The following is a 22,272-nucleotide window of genomic DNA, read 5'->3' as shown; positions in this document are numbered from 1 at the left end:
AGAATAAATTAATAAAAAAGGAACAAAAAAAATAAAAATAAAACACACACACACAAAAGAAAACAGTTTGTCTTATGGTAAGAGATGTTAATTCTACAATAATCTTAACAACATGGCTCACGATGGTGAATAAAACCTCTGTTTGTGAACCAATACAGAAACTAAAGAAATTCACTATGTTACTAGTAGTCCAAATTATTTCATCAGCATTTTTAATCTTTCCTTATATTTAATTTTAATAAAAACATAAAAATTTCAATTTTAGAACAGGTTCCTATGTGATGGCTTCTTATACAATCATAGATTTTTCTTCATAGTGGAATATAGTTTTAGATAACATTTTTTGCTCTGTATTTATACTACACTCCTACACAATAAGTACTGCTTAGTATCATAGATTTTAATCTATACTTATTCACTGCTATGTCTCAAGGACATTGGGTAATATTTGGAATTTGCAGTTTCTTGATATTTTAAGTAAATATCCCACAGCAAGATAATTGTTAAATGAAGACAAAATAATTTAGCCAATTGTGTGAGGAAAATAAAATGTAAGCAAAGTGTATGTAACATAATTTTAATTAGTGATAAAAAAACAAGATGCCTAGCTATAAAGCAAAGAGGGAACAACAAAAGTAGTTTCAGATTTGATTCCTCAATTTTTTTTCTGTTGAGATCAGTAAAAATAAATTTACAACACAACTGAGAAAACAAGAGCAGTGTGGCAATCTATGAGATTTAAAAAAAAATGAAATTATTTTAAATTTTACTTAAATTAATACAGGGACCCAGGGTCCTTTATTCATTAGAGTGGGAAAATTAATTTTTCTTCCTTTTTTGAGGGACTGGATAGTATTACTTATTTAAAAGAGTTAGAGAAGATTGTGACTAAGATTAAAGACTAAGATTATTTTTCACTGCCCTTTCCTCCCTCCAAATTCTCCCATATACTTCTACTTGTGTTTTTAAACACATGCATATAGGTATATATTTTTCTATTAAATAATTTTAGTTGATGAAACATTATATAAATTCCTATAGAATGAATAACGCAGAAAACTTATTCAGTTCCCTAGCTGATCAGTAGTTTAGGCGCCCACCTTAAACTTCCCCTGGACATATGCAACTTATGTGGCCTATTTATTGTAAATACTCATTTACATTTAAATGTAAGCACTCATACATATGTACCTGTTTGCATATATACATATGCATATAGAAGTAATGAGATATTTACAAATAGGCCATAGATTTAGGAGGCAGATGATATGAGAGGGTACGAAGTGATATAACTATAGTGTTAATCAGTGTTAGGGAATTAAGTTCTCAAACAATATTTTTAAGATAAATATTTAAAAGTAGATATGCCTACTGTAAATAAATTTTTATCAGTTTCAGGTTTACACTTGTAAAAGAAAAATGAAATAAATTGTCTATTTTAAAATCTCTGATTCATAGATATAAAAGCACAAAGTTGGGAGCTATGAAAATAAATTATTCAATGGGAAACTTTCTCACTAGGCAGGAAATGAAGTAAGTGATAACGGCAAAATCCAAAGTCACATTAGAAAGGGAAATGTTACTTTAACGGTTTACCATTGTTCAAGCCTAGTCTCATACTGTTTGCACAAATTATAATTCATACATACGAGCAATTCTTTTTACTCCATGGTAAGTGGGAGGATTTTGATTCATATATAATCTCATGATACCTTTGCCTTCAGTGGCCAGTCATTTTCTCCTTAGAATTTCCAAATGTCTGTTAAACCCAGGAGACTCAGAGACCTTGGAGACTACTGTGCAAAGAATATTAGGAATAATACTGAATAAGAAACCCCCAGCATAAATATATAAATGCGCTCATATCACTTACTAACATAGAGAAGAGCCATATAGAGAATGGTAACGATTGAGCTGAGATTTCTTCCATAGCCAAGTAAGAAAAGATATGCTGCTGATTGCAATAGAACTCCTTGCCATGTCTGCCACTAATTTTCCTACTCAGCAGTCCATGGTCTTGTCCAACTGTGCTTAAACAACACAAAGCTGGTGTCCGCGCACATAGCATGTCAATAATCCTCTGCACAAAGTAAGTACTATCTCAATTGCTCCTTAGTTCTTGCAAATGCTAAAGAAAATATGATCAATAAAATAAACAGTTGTCATTAAAAAAACAGTCATTTGATCCAGAACTGTCTTACTTATAGGAGAGAATATGAATGGTTTAAAAGTGTACATGAGAAACAGAGACTCATGAATGGAGACAATACACAAAATGAGAAAAATCTTTTCAGGATGTGAAATTCAATAACCTTATATGCTTTGGTGAGATTTCATGTATTTAATAAGTTTTCTTTTTACTATAGTGTATCAGGAAGGAAAACAAATCTTATCTATATAAACTTTTAAAGGGCAGTAGCCTGTGTCAACAAAGTCCCCATTGTTTTCTTCACAGCATCTAAAGAGAGGTTCGTGACACAGAACTAGAAATGGGAGCACAATTTGTACATTCCTACATCTGAAAGTGGAACAATATTGACCAGTATTCATTTTGCCTGATTTCCTCCTACGCTGGACACCCAAAATGTGAATCTGAGTTATTAATATTGTTTTAAATAGCCAGGTGAGCTTACCAGCTTCAGCATGACATCTTCTTAAAGACAGGTTTTTGCTCTACCAATAAGAAATGATATAGTTGAGAGAGAAAATTTCTGGTGGCATAGATAGAAGGATACATGATAAATAGATGGCAGATAGATAGATAGATGATAGATAGATAGATAGATAGATAGATAGATAGATAGATAGATAATAGATAGATAGATAATAGATAGATAGGTAATAGATAGATAGATAGATAGATAGATAGATAGATAGATAGATAGATAATAGATAGATAGATAGATAGATAGATAGATGATAGATAGATAGATACATAGATAGATAGATAGATAGATAGATAATAGATAGATAGATAGATAGATAGATAGATAGATAATAGATAGATAATAGATAGATAGATAGAGGGATAGAGGTGATATATATATATATATATGTTTATATTTACATGTGTGTAGCAATGTGGTAGTAAGTATATATGGTTGTTGTCTTGGTTCTGAAGAAGACATTAGGTTAAAAAATATAGTATGAAGCTTTTGATTAAAAAGGAGGAAGGCAAATTAAAATGATAAATTTTCAGACTACCCACACCAAACCATTAGAAAAGTTACCTTCTAGACAATATGATTGTGAAAGAGAGGGCAGTTTTCTCTGAGTTTGGATACTGTATGCTAGGCAAATATTCAGCTATTGAACAATAACCATGGCCCAATTAGTTTCTTTCTGTTCCTAAAATTTGCCTTTTATTGTTTGCTTAGGAAATTATAAGATATTGGGAGAATTGAAATTTGATATATTTGCTAGGCGACTATATTAAAAACTCACAAAACAGTTGAATTTGATTACAATGTCTTTGGTGCACTAACAATTTGTCTTATTCTTATGTTCCATTCTTGCTTCTCAGATCTCAAGACTTGATGAAATGGAGGAGAGGAACACCACCACTGTGACAGAATTCATTCTCTTAGGGTTTGCAGTACGTAGGGAGATAGAAATCATTCTCTTTCTGCTCATTCTTCTTGTCTACAGTCTGACTTTGGTGGGAAATGTAGGAATGATTTCATTAATCAGGATGGATTCTAGACTTCACACACCGATGTACTTCTTCCTCAGTAACCTGGCCTTTGTAGACCTTTGTTACTCCTCTTCAGTAGCCCCCAAGTTCCTGGAGACTCTCCTCACTAATAGAAGGTCTATACCTTTCTATGCCTGTGCAACCCAGCTCGGATTCTTTCTGTACTTTTTGATTTCAGAGATGTTTCTCCTTGCAGTGATGGCTTATGACCGCTATGTGGCCATTTGCAATCCTCTACTGTACATGGTGGTCATGTCACAGAAAGTATGCCTACGACTTGTCATGGGCCCCTACTTTTACAGCTTTGCTGTTGCAATGCTCCACACAGTAGTTACTTTCCAATTGATTTACTGTGGCCCCAATATTATCAATCACTTTTATTGTGATGATGTCCCTTTAATGGCTCTTGCCTGCTCAGACACAAGCCTCAAGGAGATTCTGATATTCATCTTTGCTGGATTCAACATGATCAGTTCTCTGACCACTGTCCTGATTTCTTACTTGTACATTGTGGCTGCTATCTTGAGAATCCAATCCACAGAAGGGAGATGCAAAGCCTTCTCCACATGTGCCTCTCATCTCACTGCTGTGAATATATTTTACGGAACACTCATTTTCATGTATCTGCAGCCCAAATCAAGCCATTCCCTTGACACAGACAAGATGGCCTCAGTATTTTATACAATTGTTATCCCCATGCTCAATCCCATGATCTACAGCTTAAGGAACCAAGAAGTGAAAAATGCTCTAAGAAAAGCCCTTGAAAAATGCTATGTGCTACCTCTAGTGCACCTCAAGAAAGGAATTTCCTGATGAGAACCAAAGCAATGTAAATACATATCTTTTTTAACCATTCAAATAAATTTCATTTTTATTATACTTTTGATGAGTAAAGTCCTTCTATTACTATGTACCTGGTAGAGTTCTCTAGCAAAATAAACACAGTGGAAGATAGGTAGACAATTAGACAAGAGATAGATTAGCTAGATGGTTGATAGATAATAGAGAGGTAGATAGACAGAGAACAAACAGATGATAGATAGATAGATAGACAGATAGATAGATAGATAGATAGATAGATAGATACATACATACATACATACATACATACATAGATGATAAATAGATTAATTTCAAGATGATTTAGTAGATAAAGCACTTGACATATAAGCCTGGGGTCCCGACTTTGAATATTATTATCCCTGTGGTAAGATGGGAGGCTGAGACAGAAAAGTCCCAGAAGCTTTTTGTTTATTTTTGTTTTATGCAAATTAGTGGTTTTCCTGTCTTATGTAATACATCATCTGCATATATGGTATGCTTGAAAACTAAAGTGTCAGATTTCCTAAGCCACTATTTGGTGCTGAGTCTTTAACCCAGCTCCTATGTAAAAGAAGAAAGTGCTCTTAGCCACTGGGCTACTTCTCCAAGCCCTTGAATATATTATAATCTTATGTAACTCCTTGCTCATATGTACCATGTATGCTAGTCATAAAATTTCACTGTACATCTAACAACAGTAATAATTGTTAGTTTCTGATATTCCTTGATGTAGCAATGAATTTTATGGGCCAGGTGGACTATACAATGCCTCTATGGCTGCCAAAGCTTTATTTCTGTCCATGAGGGTGTTTCTAAAAATGTTAGCATTTACAATCAAGAGGCAAGATAACCTTCATTAATGTAGGCAGGAATAACCTAATCTGTTGAAAACACAAATGAACAAATAATGTAATGAAAGGGTGATTTTTCTCTTGCTTCTTTGAACTAAGACATTAGTTTCCCCTCCGCCCTAAGCATCACGTCTTGGTTTTCTTTCTTTTTATTTTAGTTAATCACTTCACAGCCTGATACCAGCCCTGCTCCACCCAACCTGCCTTCACCCCTCCCACATTCCCCCATTTCCTTCTTTTCAGATAAATGGGGCTCCTGAGGGGTATCATCAACCTACCCTGGCATCTCAAATCACAGCAGGACTAAACACATCTTCTCCCACTGAGACCAGACAAAGCAGCCCAAAGGAATTCAAAGGCAAGCAACAAAGTCAGAAACAGGCCCTACTCTCATTATTAGGGAACTCACACCTGCTGCACATCTGTTGCATATATTTAGGGGTCTAAGTCAAGCCCATGCAAGCTCTTTGATTGGTAGTTCAGTCTTCGTGAGCCCCCATTGGTCCAGGTTAGTTTACTCTATATGTCTTCTTGTGGTGTCCTTGACCTCTCTGAATTCCTCAATCCTTTCTCACACTTGTTTATAAAACATACTGAGCTTGGCCTATTGTTTGACTGTGGATCTCTGCATCTGTTTCCAACAGGGCTGGATGAAGCCTCTCAGAAGACAGTTATGACAGACCCTGTCTGAAAGCAGAGCAGAGTGTCATTAATAGTGTCAGGGTTGGTTCTTTCCCAATAGTTGGTCTCAGTTGGGCCAGTCATTGGTTTGCCATTCTCTTAGTCTCTGCTCCATCTTTATCCCTAGATTTCATGTAGGCAGGACAAAGTTTGGGGTGAAAGTTTTACGGGTGAATTGGTGTCCCTCTCCCTCAACTGAAAGTCTCACCTGGCTACAAAAGGTGGCAATTTCAGGCTCCATATATCCCACTGCATGAAGTCTCAGATCTTGGCTATCAAGCCTTTTGACTCCATGACTTAGGCCAGCCTCATCAGCCTCACTACTCAAGCCTGAGGCTCGAAATAACACTATCAGATTTGGGGGCTCACGGATTTTCAACTCATACTGAATTAAGTCATCATCTACCTATGCACATGCTTTTTCTTTGCACTTAACATATTTTGGAATACATCAGCCACCACAGTCACATGAGGAAACTCCTATAACCTGTCCATCTTTCCTTCATCTATGTATCTATTAATCTATGTACCTGTCTATCTGTCTATCTATTATCTTTTCATTTGCTTACTCCCATTAGGTTTACCGGTCTAGAAAACACTGACATGGAACCAATTAACACATCCCTCAACAAGATTTCATTGTGGAAATCTGAAAATATGTTCTTGGAGATGGTATTTCTTTCTATCGCCTATCTAAAGCAGAACTGCAGATATGTCTCAATTACTTAAGCAAAATAGTGATTTCAAACTGTCTTTTTAAATCTTTAAAAAAATGAAGATATTACAATAGGATAGATGTATAATGGAGTGCATTAAAACAAAGTGGCTGATATTGTGTTTGCTAATATTTTAAGAGTTGAGCTCATTTTACCCAGTGGCTCATTTGCCAAATTTGAAGTCATCTCCACAAGGAAGTTCTTTGATGCTCATTGTCCTCTTTGAGGTAGGCTGGGTGTTGCCAGGAGTTAACCTGTCCAATTGTCAGTGAATCTTTAATATATTAAAAACATTTTAAAATATCATAGTCTGTTTGTCTCTGAGGGTTTTTTTAGACCTCATCTAATTATTTTACCTTATCTTTCTATAGAATCATATCTATCTGTTGCACCTAAGATGTATATTCTTGTGATAATTGATATGATATAATAGTTGATATGATCAACTAACAATTAGCTTATATAACTTATTTATCCTAAACGGCCTGCAATAGTGTTTTCAAAGTATTGGAAGTAAACCTTGTATTATAATTGAGTAATATGGGTACAGTAACTCATATTAGAGTATAAATATATATAATGTATGGGAAGAATAAATATACATTTGAATTTTATACCAGTGTATCTAAAATTAAGCTCATTTTGCATTTATATACAAAATTCTATACCAGTGAATTAAAAATAAGCTTGCGAATGACAATTGAGACATTAAGTTAAGGAGTGGATTCACTACTCTATTTTTTGTTCTCTCTTCCCTATACATTTCTATATCCCATCTTCTTTCTCTTCAGCCCCTTTCTTCAAACCTAGGAATTGGAGAATATAAAGGAAAAGCGAGACATCCCTGAGTCCAACCTTGTTTTCTACTAAATAAGATCAATAATAACTTGTAACCAGCTCCCACTTAAAATAACCCTCTACAGCCCAAGAAAGCAACCAAAAACCTATCTGACATCCCTTAAAGGAAATGGGCATCTTTCTTTTAATGTTTCTTCCAGCTGATTTGGGATGAATAATACCTTTATAGGAGCACAAAGGATGGGAAAGGTGTTTTCTTCAAAGCCGTCAAATACAAATAACCAAAACAGTAGAAATGTAACATATGCATGATTCCTGATTGTACAAGAATCTTAGTATGGTTAGTTTATTGTATATATGTGTAATAATATAAATGTATATGCAAAAAATTTAAATATGAAAAAATGGGAAATGGTTAAACAAGCTAAGAATAGAATTTGTGGTCGAATTTCTAAATGTTGAGAAATTCCAGGTTTAATTAGAGCCTTTGTGGGACAGTCTGAAATGCTGTCCAATTGGGACTGGAAGCATTTTTTTTTCATTAATTTATTTATATTACATCTCAATGATTATCCCATCCCTTGTATCCTCCCTTTTCTCCCTTCCTCCCTTTTCCCCTTACTCCCCTCTCCTATGACTGTGACTGAGGGGGACCTCCTCCCCCTGTATATGCTCATAGGGTATCAAGTCGGTTCTTGGTAGCCTGCTATCCTTCCTCTGGCTCAGCCATTAAAGGCTAGACTCACAACCAAAAATGTATCCTGGTAGCTGTCCTGTTCTTATGATGAGCAGCAACTGAAGCACGTGGTGCTGGAACATGAAGGATGCAGGATATCAGCATCCAGATTGCTGAGAGGAATGAATCCTGTCAGGTCTGATTCAATGTCAGTGTCCGATTCTTTTTTCTAAAAACATATAATATCTCACAAGCGTTATACAGTCCTAAAATTATAAGTGAATAAGGGGTGCTTGATGCACAGAACATAAGGCTGGTTTTCTGCTCTTTGTATGAGCAGGAAAAAAAATCTGTAAATATTCATTCATACCATACAAAGAAAGGCATCTAATAATAATTCATAGGGGTTCTGTAGCTAAGAAGAAGCATTGTCTATGCCTAGACATTAATGTCTCAGCCAGTCTCAGAGCTATTCCCATATAGTGGGATTAGCAATATAAATTACCTGCTCGTTCTGAAGTTTAAATTCTTCACACCCTGATTGTATCCCCCGCCCTCGTCCCTCCGATACTTCCTCCCTCCTTCTTTCTTCTTCTCTCTCCCTCTTTCCCCTGGTCCTCAGAAAGGGGAAGCCTCCTTTCCTCACATCTGACCTCTGCCTATCAAATCTTCTCCAGACTACCTGTAACCTCCTCCTCCATAGCCTGGCAAGGCCTCACTGCCAGGGGGACGTGATCAACATTCAGCGGTCAGAGTGCATGTCTAAAGTAGTCCCTACTCTCTACATTGAGGGACCCACAAGGACACTGTGCTACTATATCTTAGCAGAGGCTCCACATCATACGTGGTCCTTGGTTGATGTTTCAGTCTCTATTGTAGTGTAGTCATCCTGTATTATGTGCTAATATCAGTAATGAGGGAGGATAAACCATGGGTGTATTTCCTTGGTCTGGGTTACCTCAGTCAGGATGATTGTCTCTAGTTCCATCCATTTGCCTGGAAATGTCAAGATTTCCTTACTTTTAATAGCTGAACAGTATTCCATTATGCAAATGTACCACAGTTTCTTTATCCACTCTTCAGTTGAGGGGCATCTAAGTTGTTTCCAGATTCTGGCAATTACAAGCGAAGCTGCTATGAACATAAATGAGCAAATTCTGCATTAAAGGGGTGGGGCAGCAAGTTTGTATGCAGGCAGAGTCAAAGGCCAAACTCTGCCTAGACAGGGTAAGCAAGTCCTCAATAGTTCCTGCCTCACAAATATGTCTGTCAGATATATTGGACGATGAAGCTCCAAAATTACAGAGAGTTTTGGGTGACTATTCAGGTAGCAAACGGTCTCTGTCCTCTTCTCATTTGGAAGCTACTCACCTGCACTTCCAGTATACTCACTTAATCCATTTTATTCCTTCTCAAGTCTCTGATGAGGTTGAAGACCAGATAGTCTAGTTTTACAATTAAGCTTAGTTATTTAGGAGCTAAGATGTACTTAAGTCTAGATAGATGTTTTAAGTTGATAATGATGAGATATGATACATATTGATTTACAGTCAGAATTTTAGATGCACCAAGAAAGATGTTTTCTTCAAGGCTGCCAAATACAAGTAGCCAAAACACTGAGAATGCAACATTTATATCATTTCTGATTGCTTCATGATTCTTCTTGCTGTAGGTAGTTTATTGTATGTATGTGTAATAATATAAATGTATATGTAAAAATAAAATAATATTTAATAAAAAAAAACAAGTTGAGCTCTGTTTAGGAGTAGTGAGGGGAAAATAACTCAAAATGTCCTTAAACATATAATGAGGTACCTCATACCAGTGAGAATTTAATAATCTATCCCTTCTTGAAGCAACCTGTTGAGAGTAACTGTGTACAAACTCCATTTTTATTAAATACATTTATTTTATTACACATGTATAAAACAAACTACATGCATCAGAGAGAACCATATGACAATCATGAGTTTTATAAATGTTACATTCATAGTGGTTTGGCTATTTGTATTTGTCCAGCTTGAAGTAAACATCTTTCCTGTCTTGTTGGGTCAAAATTTGTGAATGAAATTCAATATCTATCCTATCTCAACTCTAATAACTTAACTTCTTTATTTTGATCTAAGAAGAACTTATCCCCTAGCCAACTAAACTTGATTGTAAAACTATACTATCCGGCGTTCAGTGCCCCTCAGAGACTTGAGAGGGGACAAAATTTAAATTCCTGAGTGAACCAGCAGGGTGTGCTAGCAGCTTCCAAAATGAACAAATTGACTTAGATGGTTTGCTGCCTGAGATCATATTTTTAATTAGCTTACAGACTAGGTCTCCACAGGCTTGTCCATATGAGATTAGTTTTGTTTACCTCACCACTTACTGTTTCCTATTTCTCATCTCCCTAATTCCATTCCACATAAACATTGAAATACAGTATCCTCGCCAGGAGCTCATTTTTTCATATCAGTTATTCTACTATCTCCTCTACATACACGTATGTTTCCATATGTCTTTTATATCCCATGTCGTATTACAATAGACTTCATAATTACATGTAGATTTTAGAGATTAATGATATGACATTTTATCACATTGAACTATGTTTTGTGATTTAGATATATGAATGCTAAGATTCCCATTTCATGTTGGTTCCATGTGTTTTGAAATAAGTCTGAATTGTGCTTCCATCAAAACAGCATAATTAGCATAAGTGTCACCTGAAACATTTGTCGTTTATCAGAAACATTTTCTTCGTAACATTCAAAACACTCTTCAAGATATTTCCTAGTGTAATTATTACTGATTGTAACCATCCTGCTGTGCAATACAAAACTAGAAATTACTCATTCTTTCTGACTATTTCTTTGGAAATTTTGAACAACTTTCATTTCTCCTATCCTCTTTCTAGGTCACTGAAACCATTACACACTTTTGGTATAAAAGTAAATTGGTATGGACTTTATGGAAAACCACATGGGAGTGTTCTTCCAAAATTAATTATGGAACTCCTATATGACATCATAATCCTACAGTTGGTTACTGAAACAAAAACCTGAAGTGTTCACCAATGGATGAATGCATCATAGTGATATATAGGAAGCAATTAAATATTATTCATCCAATATGATATAAACATTTGTCATTTTCACAATATATACCGACGTGGAAGTCTCAATATTAAGTTAAAGACAAACATGTGAGAACACTTGTACAGGAAGATGATCTAAGACTAGTCAGAAACCCTCATATGCATAGAAGCAATGACTCTAGGGGAGAGGGAAGACGGGGGTAGAGCTGGGAGGAAGGAGGAAGGGGAAACTGTGCTCAGGACGTATTGTACGACAGAAGAGTAAATGAAAAGAAAAGAAAAAGAACACTTGTGTTACATGAGCTCATCCACATACTGCATAATCAGAATGAGAAAAAGCATTGACTATATATTAATTTTCAGTTTTTCAAAATAATGGAGAAAATCAACCTAAAAAAGGAAAGGTGTATTTATTCTCTCGGTCTCAGAGGCCTTAGCGCATGATTCTTTTGACATATTGCCACCAGCCTGCAGCAAGGCAGAGCACCGTGGTGGGTGCAATGGAAGCACGCAGAGTGAAGAAGACCCAGGGATCAAAATGTCCTCTTCAACGCATCCCTCACTGACCTTCTCCCATCCAGGCCCGCATACTAAGCTTTTGTCACCTCTAACAACGCCAACAGTTGATAGCAAAGTTCTTCCCACGTATTTTTGTGGAGATTTATGATTCAAGCCATAATAGAGAGCTAAATTATGGTTTTATGTTTTAGAATTTATTTTTATATATGTATGTCTCACCAAACTTCATTACTTCATTACTTCATCTCTTAAGTATTAAGCATCCATTCTGCATAATCACCAATACAGAGGTGAGGTACTCCAAAGGGATTGTTCTTAAGGCACTAATCCGACCCTTAGAGAGCTTTACTAGTTCAAGGGAGTAAGTAGTAATGTAGAGGGGAAAAGACACATAACATGCCAGACACTGGTAGTCAGTAGAAGGGAGCATTAAGTTGTCCTGAGTGTTATAACTTGTATTCAATATAATTCAATTGAATATATTTTGTATATTCAAATACAAAAATATAATAAGATAGGAATTAGATTGTGGATAACGTATTAGCTCCTCAACACATTTTTGTGTCTTGATCTGACATAACCATTTAAGTGACACTATTTTAATTCTTTGACCATTTCAAAAGGTATATAAGATATTAATCACTTACAATCTCATTATTATCACTAATGCTAATCCCTTTACTACTGATGCCTTTCTTCTTTCCAACAACTCTCCTTCCTAATTTCATGTCTTGTGTAGGTGTGCACAGAGGAGTGTGTGTGTGTGTTTCATTTTTACTTGTTTTATTATATTTTCTTGCATGTGAAGAGGTAAGAGTTTGTTTATTGGAAGCAGAAGACTCAATGGTGATATCACTGGCGAACACAATGGCCTTTTCTTAAGAAATATTTTTCCACTGGTAGTACCTCAGGGAGTAGACACACAAATTTTAAGGATGAGGAAAAAGATATTTCATCACTGAACTGAGAATTCAAACCAATAAAAAACAGTACACAATATTATCTAAGAAAAGGTTTATGCTGGATGAAAACCTTTACTTACACTAGTATAATTTTATATTATTAATGCAGCTTCATTGATAAATTTGTATTTGTATGTGAATATTTTATAATATCCATTGTATATCATGGTCATCATATTTCTATAGTCTTTGGAAATAAATGAGTTCTGCTATTCCTGCTGGAGCTGTAGATTTTGTAGAGATAAATGTGAAGAAAAATGTGGTTAACAAACATCTTAGGAGGTAACAATCAACTCTAGTAAGAAATTTACATTTTAATATTTATTAGTCCAAACTTATTTCCAAATATCTCCAATAATTGAATTAACAAAAACTGATAAATAACGTAGATTATCATAAAATGATTGTGTATGTAAGATAAAAGTTTAGTAAGGGACAATCATGCGTAAGCATCACTGTGGAAAACTGGATCTTTGAGATTTTATAAAGATTTTCAAGCTAAGAATTTTATGCTTGGCCAACACATTTGGATTAGCGTATCTCTAAAATACCTGCATTGATTTTATTTCCTTAAGTTTGCCCTGACAATTATCTTGTTGACCGCTTCTTTCACGTCTTTGTTCCTGAGACTGTAGATCATGGGGTTCAGCATAGGAATCACAGTGGTATAAAACACAGCCACCATTTTCCCCTGCTCCACAGACTCCTCCGTTGGCCTCCTGAGGTACATGAATATAAGAGTTCCGTAAAACATGGAAACAGCTGTCAGGTGGGAACCACAGGTAGAGAACGCCTTTCTCCTGCCCTCGGCGGAGTGCATACGTAACACGGCGACTACGATAAGCAGGTATGAAATGAGAACCACCGACAAAGAGTATGTGAAGTTGATTCCAGCAATGACGATCATCGTGTACTCTTTGATGTGCACCCCTCCACAGGCGATCTTGATGAGAGGAGGGTCAGCACAGTAGAAGTGGTTGATCTCAACATTTCCACAGAAGTATAAGCCATATGTCCACAGAGTGCAAATCAGACTCACAGAGAACCCATAGACATAAGGCACCGAGATGAGGCGGACACAGACAGTCCTGGACATCTTGCTGCTGTAGAGCAAAGGGTTGCAGATGGCCATGTAGCGATCGAAGGCCATGACGGCCAGAATATAGACCTCCACGTGAACCAGGGCAATGAAAAAGTAGCACTGTACCAGGCATCCCACGTAAGAAATGGTTTTTGTTCTTGATAATAAGTTTTCCAGCATTTTGGGGGTGACATTGGAAGAGAACAGCACATCCACAAAGGACAAATGACTTAGGAAAAAGTACATGGGACTCTGAAGCTGAGTGCTGACGCTGATCAAAGCTATCATGCCAATGTTGCCCAACAGAGTGACCATGTAAACAACCAAGAACACCACAAAAAAGATAACCCGGAGTTCCTGGCGCCTTGTCAACCCCAAGAGAAGAAATTCAGTTACATCCGTGAAGTTTGGCATTGCCTTAATACAGAGTCTGTGCTTCCTGAAAAGAAAAAATAAATCATAAATACATCTTTTCATTCTTAAATTTTTTTTTTAAATTTTCTTATCTTTATTAGATACTTTATAAAATGATGCAGATTTTCCTATGTCTAGGGTTGCAATTAAATATGATATAGTTAAAGTGGATGTTTTGGTCACATAACAGAAATGCCTCTCAATTTTCAAATCTGACACAAGGTAGCCTAGTATAGATATGGAAGGTTTTAGTTAATTTCTTGTGATTGCATTTTAAATGTTTTAAATAGTTAGAATGATGAAATCCACAGAAACTAAAAATCTAGCTTTCCATAGTGACACATTACTGTATAATTTTTCCTTATTTAACATGGTGTATCCTATATACTCAATCATATTATGAAAATTGGCATGTAAGCACCCAAACTGCAACGAATTTCTGTTAATTAAGGAAGGGGCATTTGCAGGTAAGCTTGAATCGACATTCATGTAAAAATCTCTTTCAAGAGGAGGGAAGGGCAGCTATGGCCAGAGTGAACCGTGTGAGAAAACAGTAAACAAAAAGAAAAAATAGAGAGTAAAATAGTCCCTTTGGTTAATTATTATGCAAGTCTTTTTTCCATTGTAGATTTTGAAAAATCTATAGTTTTAGCATGATTTACAAGCAGAAGTCACTTATTTATTTACTGCTTTTGAGGATCATAGAAATTTGATGATTTTGATACATAGATATAGTAAAATATTCATATACAAATGAATTTTTATCAATTGTATTGAGAATGTGCAAGCCTAAGATTTTCTCACTTTGTGAAATACAGTTGAAGTCACAGGCTCTCCTATGTTAAAAAAAAACCTTGATTCAAAGTAAATAACCCATATTTTTCTTATCAGAATTTAATTCAGTAGTATTATATGACAGTTTTATATGTGAAATACATAAATGGCAGCATTTTAGGAACATAAACTTAATTTGTTCACTCATGATCAAATATGTGCTTTCAGTACATATATTTACAGCTCTGTGTTACCAAGGATTCTTTTGATTATGGAATTCCTTAAACTGCCTAACTTAGTGACTATGTGTACATATATATGTGTGTGTGTGTATACATATACACACATACATATATATAATCTCATATTATATATAACACTTTAAAAGCATTGTCGTCATTGCCATGCCATTGTAGTCCAGGCATATTTTTATTTTAAATTGAGAATTTTAGACACATCAAGATAGAAAAGAGGTTTTCTTCAAGGCTATCAAATACAAATACACAAAACACTAAGAATGTAACATTTATATAATTCCTGATTGTGTCATGGTTCTTCTTGCAATAGATAGTTTATTGTATATATGTGGAATAATATAAATATATATGTAAAAATTTTTTTAAATTAAAGAAATTTAAAAATATTTCAACACTGAAAATTTCTTTGAAAATATCTAATAACACACTACCAGGTTTATTATATTTGTATGAAGTCAGTTAATTTATTTTGCATACATGTGCCATATAAAGCTTTCTGTATGCATGTCTGTTTTATAAATGAGGGAATGGAAGTAGTTAGAAATTTAGAAGTTCTCCCTGGTTCAGATGTCTACTAATTGGCAAGACCATGCTGCTAAGCAAATAATTTAATACCACTTTTGCACTTTTAATATACTCTTCTCAAGAATAATTGATAACTTAGCCTATTAGCATGTTGATTTTAATTGAAATGTATTGTTGATTACTCTCCAAGACAGAAACAAACCATTCATTTTCAACTTACTTTTCTACGAATTAATCTGTGTTTCTGCAACCTCAGAATGTGCTAGGGTCTCACCTCTTTATTCTGCCCTGAATTCTGATGGTCTCGCTAACATATGACTAACATATGACCAGATGACAGCTGCCTTCTGTGAGAACACCAATTTATCATATACATGAGTATCATCTACCAAGACAGTAGAACAACTTAAAGACAAGAAAATGTGCTTTTATTACTATTGTACTTTTCTCATACATAAACAACAAATTATACATTACCAGATTACTTATTCCCATCTATAACCAAGTCCATGCATGAATATTTTAAAACAAAATGGGCAATGCAGCAAACTCCTTTGATAACAAATAAGTCAATGATACAGTGTTAATTTTTTAAATCAAAATGTCACCTACCTAAAATTATTATATTCAAATTTATCAGCCTAGACTTCAACTATCCTGAAACATACCAACCTACCTTGATAGAGGAAGAGAACAGAAATGATAATTTCTCAATATTTATGATATACTCATGCTCATTAAGAAAACTGAGATAATCTCCCAGGGTAATACCAAAATGATTATGAAATAAATGATGACTGAAATACTAGCAGCATCTCCTGGGAAGAAGCTGAGTAGACTTGATAGAAAAACAGTTCCAAAAACTGTTTCAAGAACGTCAGGATGACATTCTTGACATCACCTCATCTGTCTCACACTGGTTCATGGTGCTGTCTGTTGTACAAATTGGCAATTATAGATAAAAATTATAGTGGGTGTGCACACTCCTACGTACATACTCTGAAAGGAACTATGTGTGATTATAGATGATTTCAACAATGCACACTAAATACATCTTTTTGTCAATTCCTGATGTCAAAGGGCAGTTCAAAGTGAAAGTCAATGACAGAATTTGGGCAAATAGATGGAACTACAAGCATATAGTAAATGAGGGAATGAACTATGCCAAGCAGTGCATCTGTAAACAAAACCGTAGTTTCAATTTTTTGTATGAATTTGTGAAACATCTTTTATCCAAGATTGATTATCTTATCTATGAAGAATAATTTTTCATACTGTGATGATCTCAGATAGCATAGATTAATCGACTCTTAACACCAATTACATATGAATAATGAAAAAAATTAATTACTTCTATGATCTCCCTTTAACTGACTTCAATTTCTGATTTCTTTTTTGGATTGTGACTAGCATTATCCTCAGATTGACGAAAACTATGAATATATAAAATAACTATAAAGGAATATCTTTAGACAGCTGACAAGTTGAAGAAATTAATGCTGTCCATCAACTATAAACTGTATTCTAAATCAGTTTGGTCTTTTAAGTCATGGACAGAGTTGTAATCAGGCAAAGGTTTCTTCTGCATCCTTCAATATCCAATAACCCAAATGCCTTAACTGCTTTATTCATGCCTCTCATGTAGAAAGTCCACTGTAAGAACTACTTTGCACAAATAAATTATTATATAATATGTAATAGCTAAAGGAAATAAAGATTGGAACTGAAGAAAATATATGTATATACAAGTTGTATTTGTTTAGCTGTGCATTTTGTACCAAAAAAGCTGATTACTAATAATATAAGTTTTAATAAAATAAATTTTTATGTTGTCTGCATATCCTGTACTAAAAAGTAAACCTATAACATGTATCATTCTATGCTAAAATTGTTTGATATATTAAAACATAGTTTTAAAAAGACAGATCATCCTGAATCATTTTTCATTCAAGTGCAAAAGTTGAGTAAATGGGTCATCACTACAAATAGACAAAAATCCTAGAAGAATTTTAATTTAATTTACAAACTTAATTCAAGAAAGATCTATTTTCAAATTGTTCCTACACTTCTATCAATCTGAATATACCTCACAAAAATGAAATATGAAATGTGTATTATGTGCCTATGAACATTAAAATTGGAAGTATTGGAAAATAATGAGATCCTATTAGGTCTAAAACTAACTGTGAAAGTATTAAACAAGCCATGTTATTTTAAAAATCACAGAACTGAATGAATCCCCCCCCCCGTTCTCTTTTAAAGAAGCTGTGAAACATGGTGTGAACAATATCAAGCTCATCAATATCACAACACAGAGTGGGGAATGTCCCACAAGCTCCCAATTTAAGGTGAAGAGCTATTGACAATTGATGGCTTCTAAGGAGTGAGAGTCAGTTCTCTTTTAAAATATTGTCCTTTGGACTACTAAGCCCTATTTTGGGATACCTTTTGTCAAACCTATCTACTCAAGGCACAGGGATTTAAGTTTAAGAGGTGGCAAATGAATGTAAGATCAAGAGGTGGTAAATGACTCTCAGGGAACAACATGTCTTGGACACGACAAGGATGCTGCTCACAGAGAACTCATAAGAACTGTGACAGAATGTACACAGCTTTCAGAAGTTCAATTCAGACAAAACTTAAGAACAAAGAAGGGAAAGTCTCACTTCTAAGTTATTGCACTTGATACAAGTTGAGAAAGTGGAAATCATCTTTCTCCAGCGGAGAGACATTGGGTATATCTCCTATTCTCCATGCTTAGGAATTGTTGACCAATATAAAATTCATTCCATATTGATTTTATATGATCCTTTCTGTTTTGTCTTGATAATTTTTGTCTTTTTAAAAGTGTGTTTATTGATTGACAAAAAGAGTTTATTGACTGTTTCTGGAGGGAAGAACATGAAGTTGGATGGGTAGGGATGTTAGGAGGATCTGGGAGGAGCTATGGTAGGGGAAAGAACATGATTAAAATGTATCATGTAAAAAATCTGAGTAAAAAGTGTGGTCCTTGATAGGTTAGCCATGTATCCATTGAATGGCCACACATCTATTAATATATAGTGGCATGCAAACAAATGTGGGACCTGAAGTTTGGAGAGGGTGGGAGTGTATCTGAGAAAATTTAAAAGAGGATTGTGGTTTAATATTCTCAAAATAAATTTTGTGTGTATGTAAAAAAAAAAAAGAAGCTGTGAAAGAAAACAAAGCACATAAGTATAAAAGAAAACATAATCTCGTTCTCTAATTCAGAATATACTTAAATACACTATATGATGCCTGCATAAATCAATTCCTCAGTATATAAAACTTCAAAGATTCACATGGTGCACATTTAAATAAGAAATAAGAACACACTTCATGTGTGGCTAAGAATGTTAATATTCAACTTAGTGAATGTAAGAGTTCTTAATAGTCATTTCAATTACTTTATACACTGGAATCAATTTTCAATGCATTTATCAGCAAATCTTAATCCATTTTCTCTAATTTTTGAGCCTTATTTTTTTATTTCTAACCATATTATTAATATTCCTGTTTTCATGTTTGAAATATTGGCCCCTTTTTCCCTGACAAATAATAGAACTCAAAGTAAAGAAAGTTTTATTTTATTTTGTTAATAACTTCTTGGTAATCACTTTGTCCAAGGCTTCTTTGACATCCTTATTCCGCAGACTGTAGATCATGGGGTTCAACATCGGGATCACTGTGGTGTAGAATACAGCCACCAACTTTCCTTGCTCCACTGACTCCTCAGTGGGTCGCCTGAGATACATGAAAATGAGAGTGCCATAAAATATACCAACCGCTGTGAGGTGAGAGCCACAGGTGGAAAATGCCTTGCGCCTCCCTTCTGCCGAGCGCATCCTGAGAATGGCAATGACAATGAATAAGTAGGAGATGATGACAACAGTCAAGGAATATGTGAAGTTAATGCCTGCAAGGAAAAGCATTGTGTACTCTTTGACAAAAGTCCCAGCACAGGCCATCTTGATCAGGGGTGGATCTGCACAGTAGAAGTGGTTGATCTCAGTCTTCCCACAGAAGTACAAGCCATAAGTCCATAATGTGGCAGCCAGACTGGTCAGGAACCCATATGTGTAGGGGAAAGAAATCAGTCGGATGCAGACAGCCCTTGACATTTTGCTCCCATAGAGCAGAGGCTTCCCAATCGCCATGTACCGGTCAAAGGCCATCACAGCAAGAATGAAGATTTCCACATGCACCAGGGCGATGAAGAAGAAGCACTGCACCAAGCAGCCAGCATAGGAAATTGTTTTTGTCTTTGACAGCAAGTTCTCCAGCATTTTAGGAGTGACGTTGGAAGAAAACCACACGTCAACAAATGACAAATGGCTCAGGAAGAAGTACATTGGGCTGCTCAGCTGTGGGCTGATCTTAATTAGTATCATCATGCCGATGTTGCCCACCATTGTTATGATGTAGACCACAAGGAAAATCACAAAAAAGAGAACTTGTAATTCTTTTCTACTGGTTAAGCCCAAAAGAATGAATTCAGTCACATCAGTGAAATTAAGCATCTTCTCACTTCTGCTAACATGAATTATGAAAGTCTGGAGAACTAAAATAAAATGAATAAAATAGAGCTACCAGTGTACACAAATTCTTTCTAAACAGAACAGTCTTTATATTAGAGACTAATGTTTGGAAATTTATTAATAGTGTTTTGCATATGTAGCAATTTTACAAATTTTCTCTAAAATGTAATGATTACTACACACCAACACATAATAATTAAATATAAACAAGAATTCTCTAGAAAGTTTTAAAATTTTTTCACATTATATTTCTTCATTAGGGAGCAGAGATCTGCCTCTTGCAGTCCAGACAAGCCTCAGATTTGCTGTGTAGCTAATAGTGACCTTGAACTTCTGATCTTCTTGACTCCACTGGCTTTGTGCTGGGGTCACAAGCATGTGTCTCCAACATATGCCTACAGCTTATATTTCTAAATAATTGTGGCATCTTAGCTGTTGCTACTAATACTGTGGAGGACAGAATTCTATAGTTCTTTAAGTAAGTAATAGTAGGGGAATTTTACATTGTCTTTGTTCTGTGAGAACCATTACCCACCCAGCAGAGTTACAGGACAAGAAATTGGACAGGAAAGAATTCTACTTCATTTATTCTTCCTATGTAAATGAAAAACTGCTATATTGCATATATACATGCATGATATATATACAGCCTCACATGGGCAGTACATTAACGAAGGACAGTCCACTAAAACAATAGATGTTCACACTCCACAAAGTATAGTATCAATTCTAACTAGTGAGAACTTGAAACAGCTTTAAGCAAGATGATAAATGGAACAATGTACTGTTTCTGATGGATAAATACAATGTCTAAACAAGAGTTATTTTCACAGCTCTATCACAACTGCCATTGTTATGCCGCCTTGGATATAATTTTGTTTGGTAATATGCATAAAATCTCACTATTTCATCTAAAAAGAAAGAGTACAAAGCAAGAATGAGAGAAAAAACTCATCATTTTAGGGAAAATACATACACTCTCATCTACTGTAGTACCCCAAAATGCTTTTCACTCTCTCGGTTTAGGAAGAAATTTTACTCAATGATAGTGGGAAAGGCCACTACCTAAAGTAACTCAGAATAACTCAATATAGCTGTACAAATTAATGAAAATTTAAGACCTAAACTAGCGGCTAATTAAATCTGAGAAGTACCAATATGTATAAACCTGTCAAATACTTTATCTCACATGATATGGCACAAAATACTTGCCTAGGAGGCAGAGTCCAGTATTTATTTCCAGCACCACGTAAACTGGGAAAGGTGATTCAGGCTTGTAATCTCAGTACTCACGTGGCACAAATTACAAGGATCTCTGGAGTTGAGTGTCATCTGTGATTTCCTAAGGAGTTCAAAATTATCCTGCACTATACAAAACCTTGTTTCAAAATAAGAAAATAAATTAATAAAAGAAGAAATTGTCTTGGAATATAATTTTTATAAATTGCAAAATTTCTGTTAGAAATAATAATTTTTCTGATATCTTAGGATTAATTGCTATTACAGATTATGTACATTTATATAGACCATCTCTCCTTTAGTTAATATAGCAAAAGTGCTCCATGTGTGCTTTTCTGTCTCTTATTGAAGCACTGATAACAGAACTAATGCTTGGAAAGTCATATCTGCTTATGGAGTTACCAAGAATGACCCAACATGAGCACAGACACAAGATATGATGTTTCTACTTGACAAAAGTTAAAATCAGAAACCCCTAAGTCATGTTTCACCAGGGGACACACAATAATAAAAAAATCCTGGTCCCTTATACTGATCATATGGTCATATGAGTATGACACCTATGAAAAAGCAGAAGGCAACTTAAGACGATTTACCTGAATTCCTCAGGATTAAATGA

General features: G+C 35.0%; 3 protein-coding genes across 3 annotated transcripts in view; 1 reads left to right on the top strand and 2 right to left on the bottom strand.

Moving 5' to 3' along the window:
* LOC311607350 (uncharacterized protein) overlaps positions 1-4,507 on the top strand; it is a gene marked incomplete at both ends in the record, with an annotated part of 34,130 nt that extends 29,623 nt beyond the window's left edge. The window contains one exon of the mRNA XM_084799002.1: positions 3,524-4,507. Within this exon, the coding sequence (XP_084655128.1) occupies positions 3,524-4,507 (984 nt within the window). The remainder of the gene's footprint in view (positions 1-3,523) is intronic.
* Positions 4,508-13,366: 8,859 nt separating this feature from the next.
* Positions 13,367-14,299, bottom strand: LOC311606848 (olfactory receptor 5M9; the record flags this gene model as incomplete). Its single annotated transcript, XM_084798256.1, has 1 exon — positions 13,367-14,299. The coding sequence occupies one exon, from the start codon at positions 14,297-14,299 to the stop codon at positions 13,367-13,369; it is 933 nt and encodes a 310-aa protein (XP_084654382.1).
* A 5,164-nt stretch (positions 14,300-19,463) lies between these two features.
* LOC311606849 (olfactory receptor 5M3-like) lies at positions 19,464-20,396 on the bottom strand (the record flags this gene model as incomplete). Its single annotated transcript, XM_084798257.1, has 1 exon — positions 19,464-20,396. The coding sequence occupies one exon, from the start codon at positions 20,394-20,396 to the stop codon at positions 19,464-19,466; it is 933 nt and encodes a 310-aa protein (XP_084654383.1).
* Between the last annotated feature and the right edge of the window lie 1,876 nt (positions 20,397-22,272).

Source organism: Acomys minous (genome assembly GCF_964271855.1).
Source record: "Acomys minous genome assembly, chromosome: 10".
In the NCBI taxonomy this organism is placed as follows: domain Eukaryota; kingdom Metazoa; phylum Chordata; class Mammalia; order Rodentia; family Muridae; genus Acomys; species Acomys minous.
Note: the sequence above shows the minus strand (reverse complement) of the source record. Positions and strands in the feature narration are given on the sequence as shown.